Source organism: Saimiri boliviensis, chromosome 11, assembly GCF_048565385.1.
Source record: "Saimiri boliviensis isolate mSaiBol1 chromosome 11, mSaiBol1.pri, whole genome shotgun sequence".
Taxonomy (NCBI): domain Eukaryota; kingdom Metazoa; phylum Chordata; class Mammalia; order Primates; family Cebidae; genus Saimiri; species Saimiri boliviensis.
The window spans coordinates 15547545-15559506 of NC_133459.1; the positions used below are offsets into that span (position 1 = coordinate 15547545).

Below are 11962 nucleotides of genomic sequence, written 5' to 3' on the forward strand. Positions count from 1 at the left end.
TGGTGTGTGCCTGCAGCCCCAGCTACTCAGGAGGCTGAGGCAGGAGAATCACTTGAACCCAGGAGGCGGAGGTTGCAGTGAGTTGAGATCACACCACTGCATCCTAGCCTGGGCGACAGAGTAAAACTTTGTCTCAAAAAAAAAAAAAAAAAAAAAACACACACAAAAAAAGGCAAGCAAGCTTTGGATATCTCTAATGGATTCCTGCCCCCCTCGCTCCCCCCACCTTAACCAGAGCCACTACTACTTTTATTTATTTTCTTAAATTGAGACAGAGTCTTGCTCCGTCACCCGGGTTGATGTGCAGTGGTGCAATCTCGGTTCACTCTGCCTCCTGGGTTCAAGTGATTCTTCCACCTCAGTCTCCCAGGTAGTGGATGCTACAGGCGTGCGCCACCATGTCTGGTTAATTTTTGTATTTTTAGTAGAGATGGGGTTTTACTATGTTGGCCAGGCTGGTCTGGAATTTCTGATCTCAAGTGATCTGCCCGCCCGGGCCTCCGAAAGTGCTGGGATTACCGGCATGAGCCACCATGCCCGGCCCTAGAAAGGTATATATTTTAAAGCAATGGTCCTATATATTGAGCTTCTGCACACAGTTCTGTTTAGGAAAAGATGTTTTACAAGATCATCTCTTAGCACCCTGACTCAGTTACTGTAAGTGATGCTTCCTGCCCGCCTTCATTCCTCTGGGCCAGTGAGAAACCGAAGGAGGCCTCAGAGGCGCCAGAGGGTTAATGCCCAGCCCACATCGCAGCCCCAGGGCCCCACACCCTCCTATTCCCCAGCACCAACCCTGCTCTGAGCTGAGCAAACAGCTATTCTTGGAGTGGCCCTGGCGGAAGCAACAAAGGGGCCCATTGTCCCCCTGCAGATCCCGTTGGCTGCTTTCCTCCACAGAAAGAACCCTTTAGAATCCCTCTCGCAGAAACCTGAGAGCCAGGGGCTGCAGGCACCTCAGTTGTCCCTGGAGGCTTCGGGGAGGGGCCCAGGACAGTATTGAGGGAAAGGGAGGGGGCCTGGGGGTGGTTATGACCTCCTTGCTGATGAGAGAGAGGCTAAGGAAAGCATGGGTGGAGGGACAGGCTACTAATCCCTGCAGCCACGTCTCTTCTGCTTACTGCTGAATCCCAGAAGCCAGGACATGGCTACGCTCAATGTAGTCTTTGGCAGTACGAGAATGAATGCACCTGCCCTTCTTGGCTTTCCAAACTGTATTACCCAAGTGACTTCTTTAAAAAATCAGAAATCAGGTTGTTTGCTTTCTTGAAAATATTCACTGGCTCCTCAGCGCCTACCCATACAAGAAAATCCAAACTCTTCATCCTGGTGTTGAACTAGGGGCATTTGGCCACTGCACCTCAGCTTGACTCTCTAGTTTCATTTTCTGCGATTCCTTCCACCACTTCAGTGCCTGCACTGTTCCATCTCACTGTGCATTTTGGTATATGTCGTTTCTTTTACCAGCAAGACTTTCCCCTGACTTGTCTGCCTGGCCAATGTCCCTCTCTCCTTGAAGACCTAACTCAATCCAGTTGCCCCCACAGTTACTGCCTGGCTCTTTTGGCAGTTCACTCCTGAAGGCAGGGATTGTATCTTTCTGTGTTTGTTTGTTTCAGCACCTGGCCTCGTATGGGCACACGGTTAAGTATAAATGTTTGTTCCAGGAGGGCTGGAGGAGGAGGGCTTATTTATATGGTTATTAATTCACTCAACATGTATTTACTGAGCACTTACAATGTGCCAGGCACAGTTCTAGGTGTTGGAGGGTACATTGGTGAAAAAGCGAACACATTCCCTGGGCCCATGGAAAAAACAGACATTTTTTTTTTTTTTTTTTTTTCGATACAGTGTCTTACTCTGTCACCTAGACTGGAGTGCAGTGGCACTATCTCAGCTCACTGCAACCTCCACCTCCCGCGTTCAAGTGATTCTCCTGCCTCAGCCTCCTGAGTAGCTGGGATTACAGGTGCCCACCACCTTGCCCAGCTAATTTTTGTATTTGTATTAGAGTTGGGGTTTCACCATGTTGTCCAGGCTGGTCTGGAATTCCTGACCTCAGGTGATCTGCCCACCTCAGACTCCCAAAGTGCTGGGATTACAGGCGTGAGCCACTGTGCCTGGATGGAAAAGACAGACTTTCAATCGATTACATGATTACAGCTGTGATAATTGCTATAAAGGAGAAGGATACGGTGCCATGAGTCCCCAGTCTGGGGTTCCAGGAGATTCCCTGAGGAAGTGGCATTTGAACTAAGGTCTAAACCTTATACTCTAAAGGACAGGTGAGAATTCATTACACCAATGCAGTGCTGACTGTTAAAAAAAGAATTAATCAAACCAGAGATTCTTAAATTTGAGTGTGCATTACCGCTACCTACAGGGACTGCTAAAATACAGGTGAATGGGCCCAGCCCCTGAGTTTCTGATTTATCAGCTGTGGGGTGGGACCTGAGAAACTGCATTTCTTTTTTTTGAGATGGAGTCTCATGTTGTTGTCCAGGCTGGAGTGCAGTGGCGCCATCTCGGCTCACTGCAACCTCCACCTCCCGGGTTCAAGCCATTCTCCTGTCTCAGCCTCCTGAGTAGTTGGGACCACAGGTGCATACCACCACACCCGGCTAATTTTTAAAAAAATTTTTTTAATTTTTAGTAGAGACAGGGTTTCACTATGTTGGCCAGGATGGTCTCGGTCTCCTGATCCCCTGATCCACCTGCCTTGGCCTCCCAAAGTGCTGGGATTACAGGCATGAGCCACTGTGCCCAGCCTGAGAAACTGCATTTCTAACAAGCTCCCAGGTGATGTCGCTGCTGCCGGTCCAGGGACCACAGTTTGACGATCACTAGGTTGGACAAGGGAGGAGAGAAAGAGGAGGAGAGATCTCCAAGCAACAGGACAGCTTGCGTGATGGCCCGAGGTGGAGGTGAGTCGTGCCTGCTGGAGAAACTGGAAGGAGGGGAGTGTGTCTGGAGTTTGTGAGCAAGGGGGAGGGAGGGTGGTGGGAGCAGGGGTTCTCGATAACAGCAAGGAGCTGGCCTTTCTCCTGACTGTACAGGGAAATCACTGAAGATTTCTAAGCGGGGGTGGCACGATCAGTTTTGCACCGTAGATTGATCATCCAGGGTGCCGGATCACCTGGAATGCAAGGTGGGAGATGGATTTCAGGGGAGCAGCAGCGGAAGTTGGGGAAGGGGTGGCTGCAGCTGCTCACATGAGCGATGGTGGTGTCTTGGGACCAGATAGTGGCTGTGGAAATGGAGAGAAATGGCCACTTTGTTGGTGTCAAAGGCATCTGCCCAGCTCCACAAACGCTTTGTGATCTCTAGGAGACATGGGTCCTCTCTGATCTTGGCTCATTCGGGGGGAGGGCCACCAGCTTGGCCTTGCAGGGCTGGGGTGGCTCACCAGCCCCAGACTTGAGAGCACAAAGCGCCTATTCCTCACTGGCATCTGGCACTTTCAACTTGCCCACCTGGCCTGGCCCTCATTAACACCAGCCGGGGCTCATACCCAGAGTGACCCCAGCTCCTGGCAGCCTGGGTGTGACATCCTGCTCTTGGGGATTTAGAGGAGTCTGAGGGGGGGAGTCATGGGTGCCAGCCTGGCATGCAACCCCACGGCAAACGAGAGGCAGGCAAGGACCGGAGACAGGATGACCCCAGTCCAGACCTCACACCTGGTGCTCGGCATGCTGGTGGCTGGAGCCCTGCGGGTGGGCAGCTGCCCTGAACGGGATCAGGGGAGGCAAACCATGACGTCTGTCTTCAGCCAGCCTCCTTCACCACCTGGAGCATCCAGCTGTCCTGGACCTCTCCTCAGGGAAGAAACAATCTGATCTATAGCTACTCCTCTCCTCAGAAACCTTCAGTGACTCCCTGCTACTCACAGAACACAGTCCAATGCCTGAACAATGCATTCAAGGCCCGGTTATCGCTCCCTGACCCTCTAGCCTTACACTTCAGGCCACTGAAGCTATGCCTTTTCTGTCTCTGTGTGCCCCAACTTTCCTGCCAGCGATATCTGCCCCTGAGTGGCACATTCTTGGTCTCACTCTGAATCCCCAGTCCAGCCTTCAAGACCCAGCTCAGTTGCCACCTCTTCCAGGAAGTCATCCCTGATCTCATCAGTCAAAAAAAAAAAAAAAAAAAAAAACTCTCCCTCCGTTTATTGGTGTCTCAAACAACACTTGATAAATGCAGTTCTGGCCGGGCACGGTGGCTCACGCTTGTAATCGCAGCACTTTGGGAGGTTGAGGTGGGTGGATTATGAGGTCAAGAGATCGAGACCATTCTGGCCAGCATGGTGAAACCCTGTCTACTAAAAATATAAAAAATTAGCTGGGCATGGTGGCGGGTACCTGTTGTTTCAGCTACTCAGGAGGCTGAGGCAGGAGGATCGCTTGAACCTGGTAGGCAGAGGTTGCAGTGAGCCGAGATTGCACCATTGCACTCCAGCTTGGGTGACAGAGTCAGTGAGACTCTCTCTCAATAAATAAATAAATAAATAAGTAAATAAATAAATAAAATAAATGCAGTTCAACATTTCTCTCCTATAAGTGCTATGAATTCTTTGAGCACGGGGATCATGTCTCATTGTTATCTGTTTTCATAATAAACTCAGTACTAATACATAACAATTTACTGAGTATTTGCTATTATTATTATTATTTTTCTAACCACTAGAGCACCAGGGAACTGATAATTATTACGTCTCAGGCACTGTACCAAGCCTGTGCCTCACAAGATCTCAGTCTATTCTTTCTATAACCCATAAGGCCCAATTACCAATGTGCTCATTTACAGATGAGCACATTGAGGGCCCTAGAAGGCAAGCACCTGCTTCAAGTCTCAGGGACAGTAATGGCTGAGTGTAAGCGCAACGCAAGCTCTCTGAGGCTTGGGCCTGGTTGCCCCATCCCTGGGAGGGAATTTGAAGGCTGGAGCCTTCCCTGAGGTTCCTCAGGTAGGTGTGCCTGGTGCGGGGCAGAGGGGAGGGTCAGGCCTGGCTCTGGAGAGGACCGAATGAGAGCCCCCTACTTATTTCACAGGTGGGATTCTGAGACTCAGAGAAGGGACACCAAAGACTGGCTTCCTGTCCTGGGCCCTTGGGTAGATGACAGAGAGAAGCAGGCCTGGGCCCATCGACATCCCTGGGTGCAAGGTCTGGCGTGGCTGGGCGGGAGAGAGCAGCCTTCGAAAACTGCCTCCTCCAAAGCGTGGCAGATGTGTCTGGCCAGCTAGGAGTAGGGTCTGGGGTGAGCCCCTGCCACTGGGCTCCCATCCCAACTCAGGGCCCTGCAGTCAATAAGTGAAGGTGTCAGGGACCCCAGCTATGCAGGGGACTGTGGGCCTGGTCCTCCTTAGAACACTTCCAATGCCAGGGAACTAGCCTGAAATCAGAGCCCTGGAGCGACTCCTGGCAAGGCCTCCTGTTTGGGGTTGAGGGCTCTGGGTGCTGTTCTGATTTATGAACCACCTGACCTGGCCTGAATTCCTCCCACCGTCATTCTTTCAGGAGCCAGCACTGCTCGGGCCAAGCTTGGCCACGTGCCCTTGACCTTCCACAGGCCCATCCAACAGTGTCTGTCCCTTGAGGTTGAGGGTGGGGAGCTCAGCCCTATGACAGGCCAGTCCACCAGCATCACAGGCCACATTCATTCATTCATCCATCCATCGATTGATAGATCCCTCCATCCATCCATCCATCCAGGGAACTGTTCAGCGACTCCAGGGAGGACCACGAACAAGGACCACTGAAACACAAGTGCCAGGAGGGCGGCCCGGCAGAGTAGGCAGCGGCCTGGGCTCTGCACCCCACAGTTTACTGGCTGTGCCTTCCTGGACAAACATTCCTTCCTTTAGTTTCCCCAACTGCAAAAAGGGGGGCAACAATTGGACCTAACTCATAAAGTTATTGCGAGGTTTAAATACGTAAGTTATTACATGCCCGTGAGATGAGCTTGCAAAGTGTTGAGAAGGCTGCCAGGCACAAAATAAGTGTTCAATAAATGTAAACTAGTAATATTGAGAAACAATGAGAAGATGTGCAAAGAAAAAAATGTGATGAGACAGAGTTCTCGAGAATCAGGGTAGGGCACCACGACATGGGGTACTCAAAGAAAGTTGCCTGGAGGAGGTGACATTGGAGATGAGACTTGACTAATGAGTCAGGTTTGTGGGGATCTGGGGGATGGTGTTCCAGGCAGAGGGACAGTAAGTGCAAAGGCCCTACAGAGGGAACGAGATAGGCGCAGCCAAGGGCTAACGGCATCCACAAAGCCAGTGTGGCCAGAATGGAGTGCTGGGGAATTGCTAGGAGAGGTCAGTGAGGTGGGGCCTGGTGCACTATGGGGAGGGGAGTGCACGGCACCCCAGGCCCCCAACACTGTCAGACCCTCCTGGTCTAATGACACTTTTAAAAAAAGCAAGTATAGGCTGGGTGCGGTGGCTCACGCCTGTAATCCAAGCACTTTGGAAGCCAAGGCGGGTAGAACACCTAAGGTCGGGAGTTCAAGACCAGCCTGACCAACATGGTGAAACCTCTTTAAAAAAAAAAGCAAGCACATCTCTAGCCCTCACACCAACCAAGAGACACAGTCTGGGAGTGAGTTTGCGCCAAAGTCTAGGAGCGCCTGCCTGATGTCGCCCTCTCACCTTCTGCCAGGGAGTTATGGGCAAATTATTATTATTGACCTGATATTACTGGCTGACATTTATCCTCTTTCTATATTCTGCTGGGACAATGGCTGGTCAGCCTCTGCCTTGGGGAATCCCAGGGAAGGGCTGCCTCCCACCTCCACCTCACGGACGCAGATGGAACCAGGAGACTGCTTTGCACAGGCAAAGGGACAGTGTTTGTGCCATCTCAGTGTCCTGAAGCTCCTGCAGGCCTCAGGATCTGGATCCTAGCCTCTGTCCACCAGGGAGGAAAGGAAGACCCCGCCTTCTCGAGAACTCTCACTCTCTGACAGAAGCCTAAGCCGACGGAGGGAGAGAAGAAGCCATTCCCGAGGCCCAGCTTGTGGGCAGAGGGTGACCACCCTGCTACCTACTGTACTCCGGGGGTGCCCTCTCTCTAATCCTTCCAGACTCTGGGAGTGTCATGCCTCCAGTGTTCATGAGATGTAGGCCAGGATGGAACCAATCTAGGGACTCCTTCTGTGCCCCCTCCAACTTCAAGCCCAAATCAGATGGGGACCAAGGCCAGCCCCCCTGAAGAAGTGGCTATCAGCTAAAGGCACCACCAGAGGAGGGTGTGTGGGCCAGGCGCACCTGTGCCAAGACTAAGATGAGTGTATTTGGGAAGAGCAGAAGGAAACAGTGAGTATCTTTAACAACAATCGCAAAGTACAGTCTCTAAGAAACACACTACTTCCTTCTTTCTGTGTAGGTATTCATTGCTTGCTGGAGACCAGCAGTCAGAATGCGGCTTGGTCAAGGCATCCATCCTCAAAGGAGCCAGTTATGCTGGGAGAGCGTGGGTGGCCCAGAGCACCCCTGCCCATGGTGGCCTGGATGACCTCTCATGGGGCAGCAAAGTGGTCGATTGTTCATAACTGTGTTATGAACCTGAGTGTACAATTTCTACTGGACACAAGGTCCTTCCTCGTGTTCTCTGATCAATCCTCATTTGGGTCAGTGGAGGCTCAGAGAAGTAAAGTGATTTGCTCAAGGTCACACAGCCTGTGTGAAGCTGGTAGGGCAGTGCCTGCCAGGACCACAAGGTCTATTGAGGAATGGGGCTGGGAGAGCCCTTGGGGAAGGGAGTGGGTGCTGAGGCCGGTTCACTCACCTTTGCGACTCAGAAGGAGTGAGGGTCAGGATGCCACTCCCTAATAAACTGGGCCCAGCATCCTCCGGGCCTGTGCCTTGGGGTCTACTTGGAGGCTCCGGGGGCATCCCTTGGAGTCTTGAGCCAAGACCTGTGTCTGGGATGCAAAGGACTCAGGGAAACGTGGAAGGCCAAATGGGAGTTGGTGAAGTCTCTGGGGACAGCGGGCTCATGGCCAGGGTGGAAGAGACTGAGAGGGTTGTCCAGTTCAACCTGCCGGTTTTAGGGTCACATAGGACAGAGTGGCGGATAAGAGCATGAGTTCTGAGGCAGGCAGACCTGGACCTGAGTCCCGTGTGGCACTGGACAAATGGCTTCATCTCTCTGAGCCTTACCTTCCTCATCTGTAAAATGGGATGATCAGAGTCTACGGTGAGGAAGAAAGGAGGTGGTGGGTTCAGTCCATACGTGCCCACTAGTCCCTCCTCCTGTTATCAGTGCTGACAGCTGCTCTCATGACTACATAATTCGAGTAACAAAGCAGTACCAACTCAAGCTCCTTAGTCCTGGGAGTGGCTTCCTTCCACGGGACCAGTGAGTCTCAACTGGCTGTGATTTTGCCCCCACACCCCATGCCAGGGGACTGCTGGCACTGTCTGGAGACATTTTTGGTCTTCACAGTTTAGGGGTTGCTACTGTCATCTAGGGGACAGAGGTCAGAGATGCCACTAAATATCCCACTGCGACAAAGAAATGTTGAGCCCCAAATGCAACAGTACTGACACTGAGCACTCTGCACCAGGCCTGTGCTGTCCAGGACAGTGGCTGCCAGCATGGTGGCCAGTGAGCACCTGAGATGTGCTCAGTCTACGCTGATATGTGCTGAAGTGTAAAATGTGCACCGGAAGGCCAGGCGTGGTGGCTCATGCCTATAATCCCAGCACTTTAGGAGGCCGAGGTGGGTGGATCACTTGAGGCCAGGAGTTTGAGACCAGCCTGGCCAACACGGTGAAATGCTGTGTCTACTAAAAATACAAAAATTAGCCGGATGTGGTGGCAGGCACCTGTTGTCCCAGCTGCTTAGGAGACTGAGGCATGAGACTCACTTGAACCTGGGAGGCAGAGATTGCAGTGGGTTGCAGTGAGCTGAGATCACACTACTGCGCTACAGCCTGGGTGACAGAGCAAGACTCTGCCTCAAGAAAAAAAAAAAAAAAAAAGTGCACTGGATTACAAAGACTTAGCATGAAAAATAAAAGAATGTAAACCATTTCATTAATAATTTTTATATTGATTGCATGTTGAAATAGTAATATTTTAAAATATTGGGTTAAACAAAATAAATGATTAAAATTATGCCTTTTTAAACTTCTAAAAAAACGTGGACTATTAGAACATTTAAAATGCAAATGTGGCTTTATTGTGGCTCACATTGGACTTTTTTGGACAGTACTGGTCTGGAGCGCTCTGCCCCTCTCAATGGTGGTGGAGAATCTTAAGTGATGGTGGCGGTGAGGGTCTTTACGGTTGTTGAGAAAGAACAAGGGGGATGGTCACACTGCTGCCCCCTGCTGGAGGGAGCCTGAGACCACATCTGCCCCACTTTCTGCCCCCACCCCTGCCGGGCCTCTGCCTGAATAGAGTGAGGGCAGGGGCCTGAGCAGGACCCCTCCTTTGCTCCCCACCCCTGACTGGGGGCATCTTGCCAGCCTTTCAGGCTGCACCAACCATGCCCCAGCAAATAATCAGGTGGGTATGGTGACAGCTGAGGCTTAAAGACCTGCGCAGTCTGGCTCCATGCCAGACTCCCTAGCGGCGCCCAGTCCAGTGCTGGGGGTGGGGAAGGCAGGGGAGCTCTTCCAGCTCACTGGTGCCTGGACCATCCCCAACTGCTGTCTTGTCCTCAGAGACCACCCAGTCCACCTCTAAGGTTTACATGGGGGAGGCAGAGGTTGAGGCCAGGGGCGGAGGCCTGGAGTGAGTCCCTGGTCCTGGGTCTTGGTGGTATCAGCATGGCCAGTGCCTCTGCAGAGGTGGCAGGAGACTGGCCGGGCAGGTGGGAGGGCTGCCAGGGCTGTGTGGGGAGACACATGACGGGTCGGCGGGGGCCTGGGAGAGGCAGGGTGCTCCAGGTGTCAGGATGATTTGGGAGCAGTAAACCACGATGGTACCTCCGTGTGAGTTCCGTTTAAGGCAGAGAGGTCAGGGGGCCCACGTGGTGTCAGCACAGGGTCCCACCTCAGAGTCCTGCCTGCCCTCGGTCCCCAGCACTCACCCCTCCAACCCTAGCAATGGGGGGCGTTTTAAATGCTTGGAATGGAGGGTGCGGATCAAACCCCAGCATGGCCCCACCCCTTCATTTACACCAGCAACACCTTTCCGAGGCCCCATCCCATGTACTCAGGGAGGCAGATCATTGGACTCAGCTGCTTGCTGGGATTTGCGGGGAGTGGTAGGGCCCTATCCTACTTCCAGCTGTCTCAGAAATCCCGCACTCAACCAAGTTCTTGGACAGAGAGAAGGGGAGGGAGCAGAATTCTAAATCAGGGTCCCTCTTCCAACAAAGTACGCCACTGTACACCCCAAGTCCCTGTCGTCAGCTCGGTGGAATATGGTCCCTCTGTGGTCTCAGAATGAAGTGAGGGAAAGGCATCTGGGGACACGGAGCTCAGGGCCAGTGCCTGGGGACAAGCAACCACCAGCAGCCCCCACAGGGCGAAATCGGAACCTGAGCAACCTCCAGGCCCAGATTCCGCCTCAGGGCAGCTCCCTTTGGGCCCTGCCCCAGTCCCCGGCAAGTCTCTGCGGGAGCTCCACCGAGCTGGGAGTGGGAAGCAAGAGAGGGGCTGGGCTGAGGTGGGTCGAGAGGAAGGGACGTGCAGAGGGGAAGTGAAAGGGGAGAGGGCGGCGGGGAAGCTGAAGGGGTGGGAGGTCCCCGGGAGGAGAACTGGAGAGGGCCAGACGGGGCGTCACGGGTGAAGGGGAGGGTCTGCGAAAGGGGTCGTGAGGGAGGTGGGGCTGAGGCTGTGTTAGGGGGTCTGGGAGAGTCTCAGGGTTTCAGGAAGGTGGACAAGAGGTTCGGGGCTTGGCAGGTTTCTGGATGAGGTTCTTAGGCTTTCTGGGCCCGGGGGCTTCGGGATGAGGGACGACTCGGGCTGGAGAAAGGCTGTCCACATCCCCAAGTCTGAGCGCATCTCAGGATTTCTGGGCGCGAGATCTCGGCCCGGGCGCCACCGTGGGCCGGCTCACCTGTAGACATCGGTCCAAAGGTAGGTGCCCAGCACGTACACCGCCTCCACGCGGCTCCCGTACTGCAGCCGCACGGTCCGCTCGCGCAGCATCCTCCCCGCCGCAGTGCCCGCGCTCGCTGGTCCGGGGCCGCCGGGGGCACCTGCAGCAGGTGCGCCTTCTCCAGCAGCCTGCGTCCCACAGCCCCGCGCGCGGCCTTATCCGAGAGCCGGTGGGTGGGGCGTGGGCGTGGCGGCCCGCCTCAGTCCTCTCTCAGTGGGCTGTGGGCCTGCTCGTCAAGTGTGGTCCCGCCCCCAACTCGTCCCGCCCCCCCCCCCCCCCCCCGCGGTCGCGGTGAAGTCCTCAAAGCCAGTTTGGTGCTTTCCGTGGTTGGTTTGCTCATTCGCACATTCAGCAAACCTAGGGTGGGCGCCCAGTTGTTGGGCGCCAGGACGCGGGGCCCTGACTCCCCTCCTGACGCCCCAGCGAAGTGGGGCAGAAAATGCCAATGGGGGAGCACAGAGAGTGCCCTAACCCAGCCTAGGGTCCTGGAAGCCTTTCCAGAGAAGAGGATGCCCGAGCCTTCTTAAAGGAGGCGTTTGCAGACTAAAGGCGAGGAGAGGAAGCCACCTGTACAAAGCCGGGTGCAGCCCGATACCCCCACCCCCCACCAGTCAGATGGACCTCCCCACAGGGAAAATGGGAAGCGGTGGGGGTGGGGAACCCGGCAGCTGACGGGACCAGGACGCCAAGCCAAGGCGTTGGAGGGTGGGAGATGGGACCTCAGCGAGCCGTGATTGGGTGTGCTGTGAAATGGGTCGCTCTGGCTGCCCCCGCTGCTCCTGGACAGGAGGCTGGGCTCGGGAGGAGAAAGGAAGACCCTGGCTGTGGCTAGGGCTGGAGGAGCGGGGATTGATTTGGCCACTGCTTATGGGCTGGGAGTTTAGTGGCACCTGGTGACTG

The 11962-nt window shown here is 54.1% G+C and overlaps 1 protein-coding gene across 1 annotated transcript in view; it reads right to left on the bottom strand.

Moving 5' to 3' along the window:
- The window catches only part of PADI2 (peptidyl arginine deiminase 2), a 53957-nt gene extending 42743 nt beyond the window's left edge, over positions 1-11214 (bottom strand). The window contains exon 1 of the mRNA XM_003934959.4: positions 11021-11214. Within this exon, the coding sequence (XP_003935008.2) occupies positions 11021-11112 (92 nt within the window). The 5' untranslated portion in view covers positions 11113-11214. The remainder of the gene's footprint in view (positions 1-11020) is intronic.
- Positions 11215-11962: the final 748 nt, after the last annotated feature.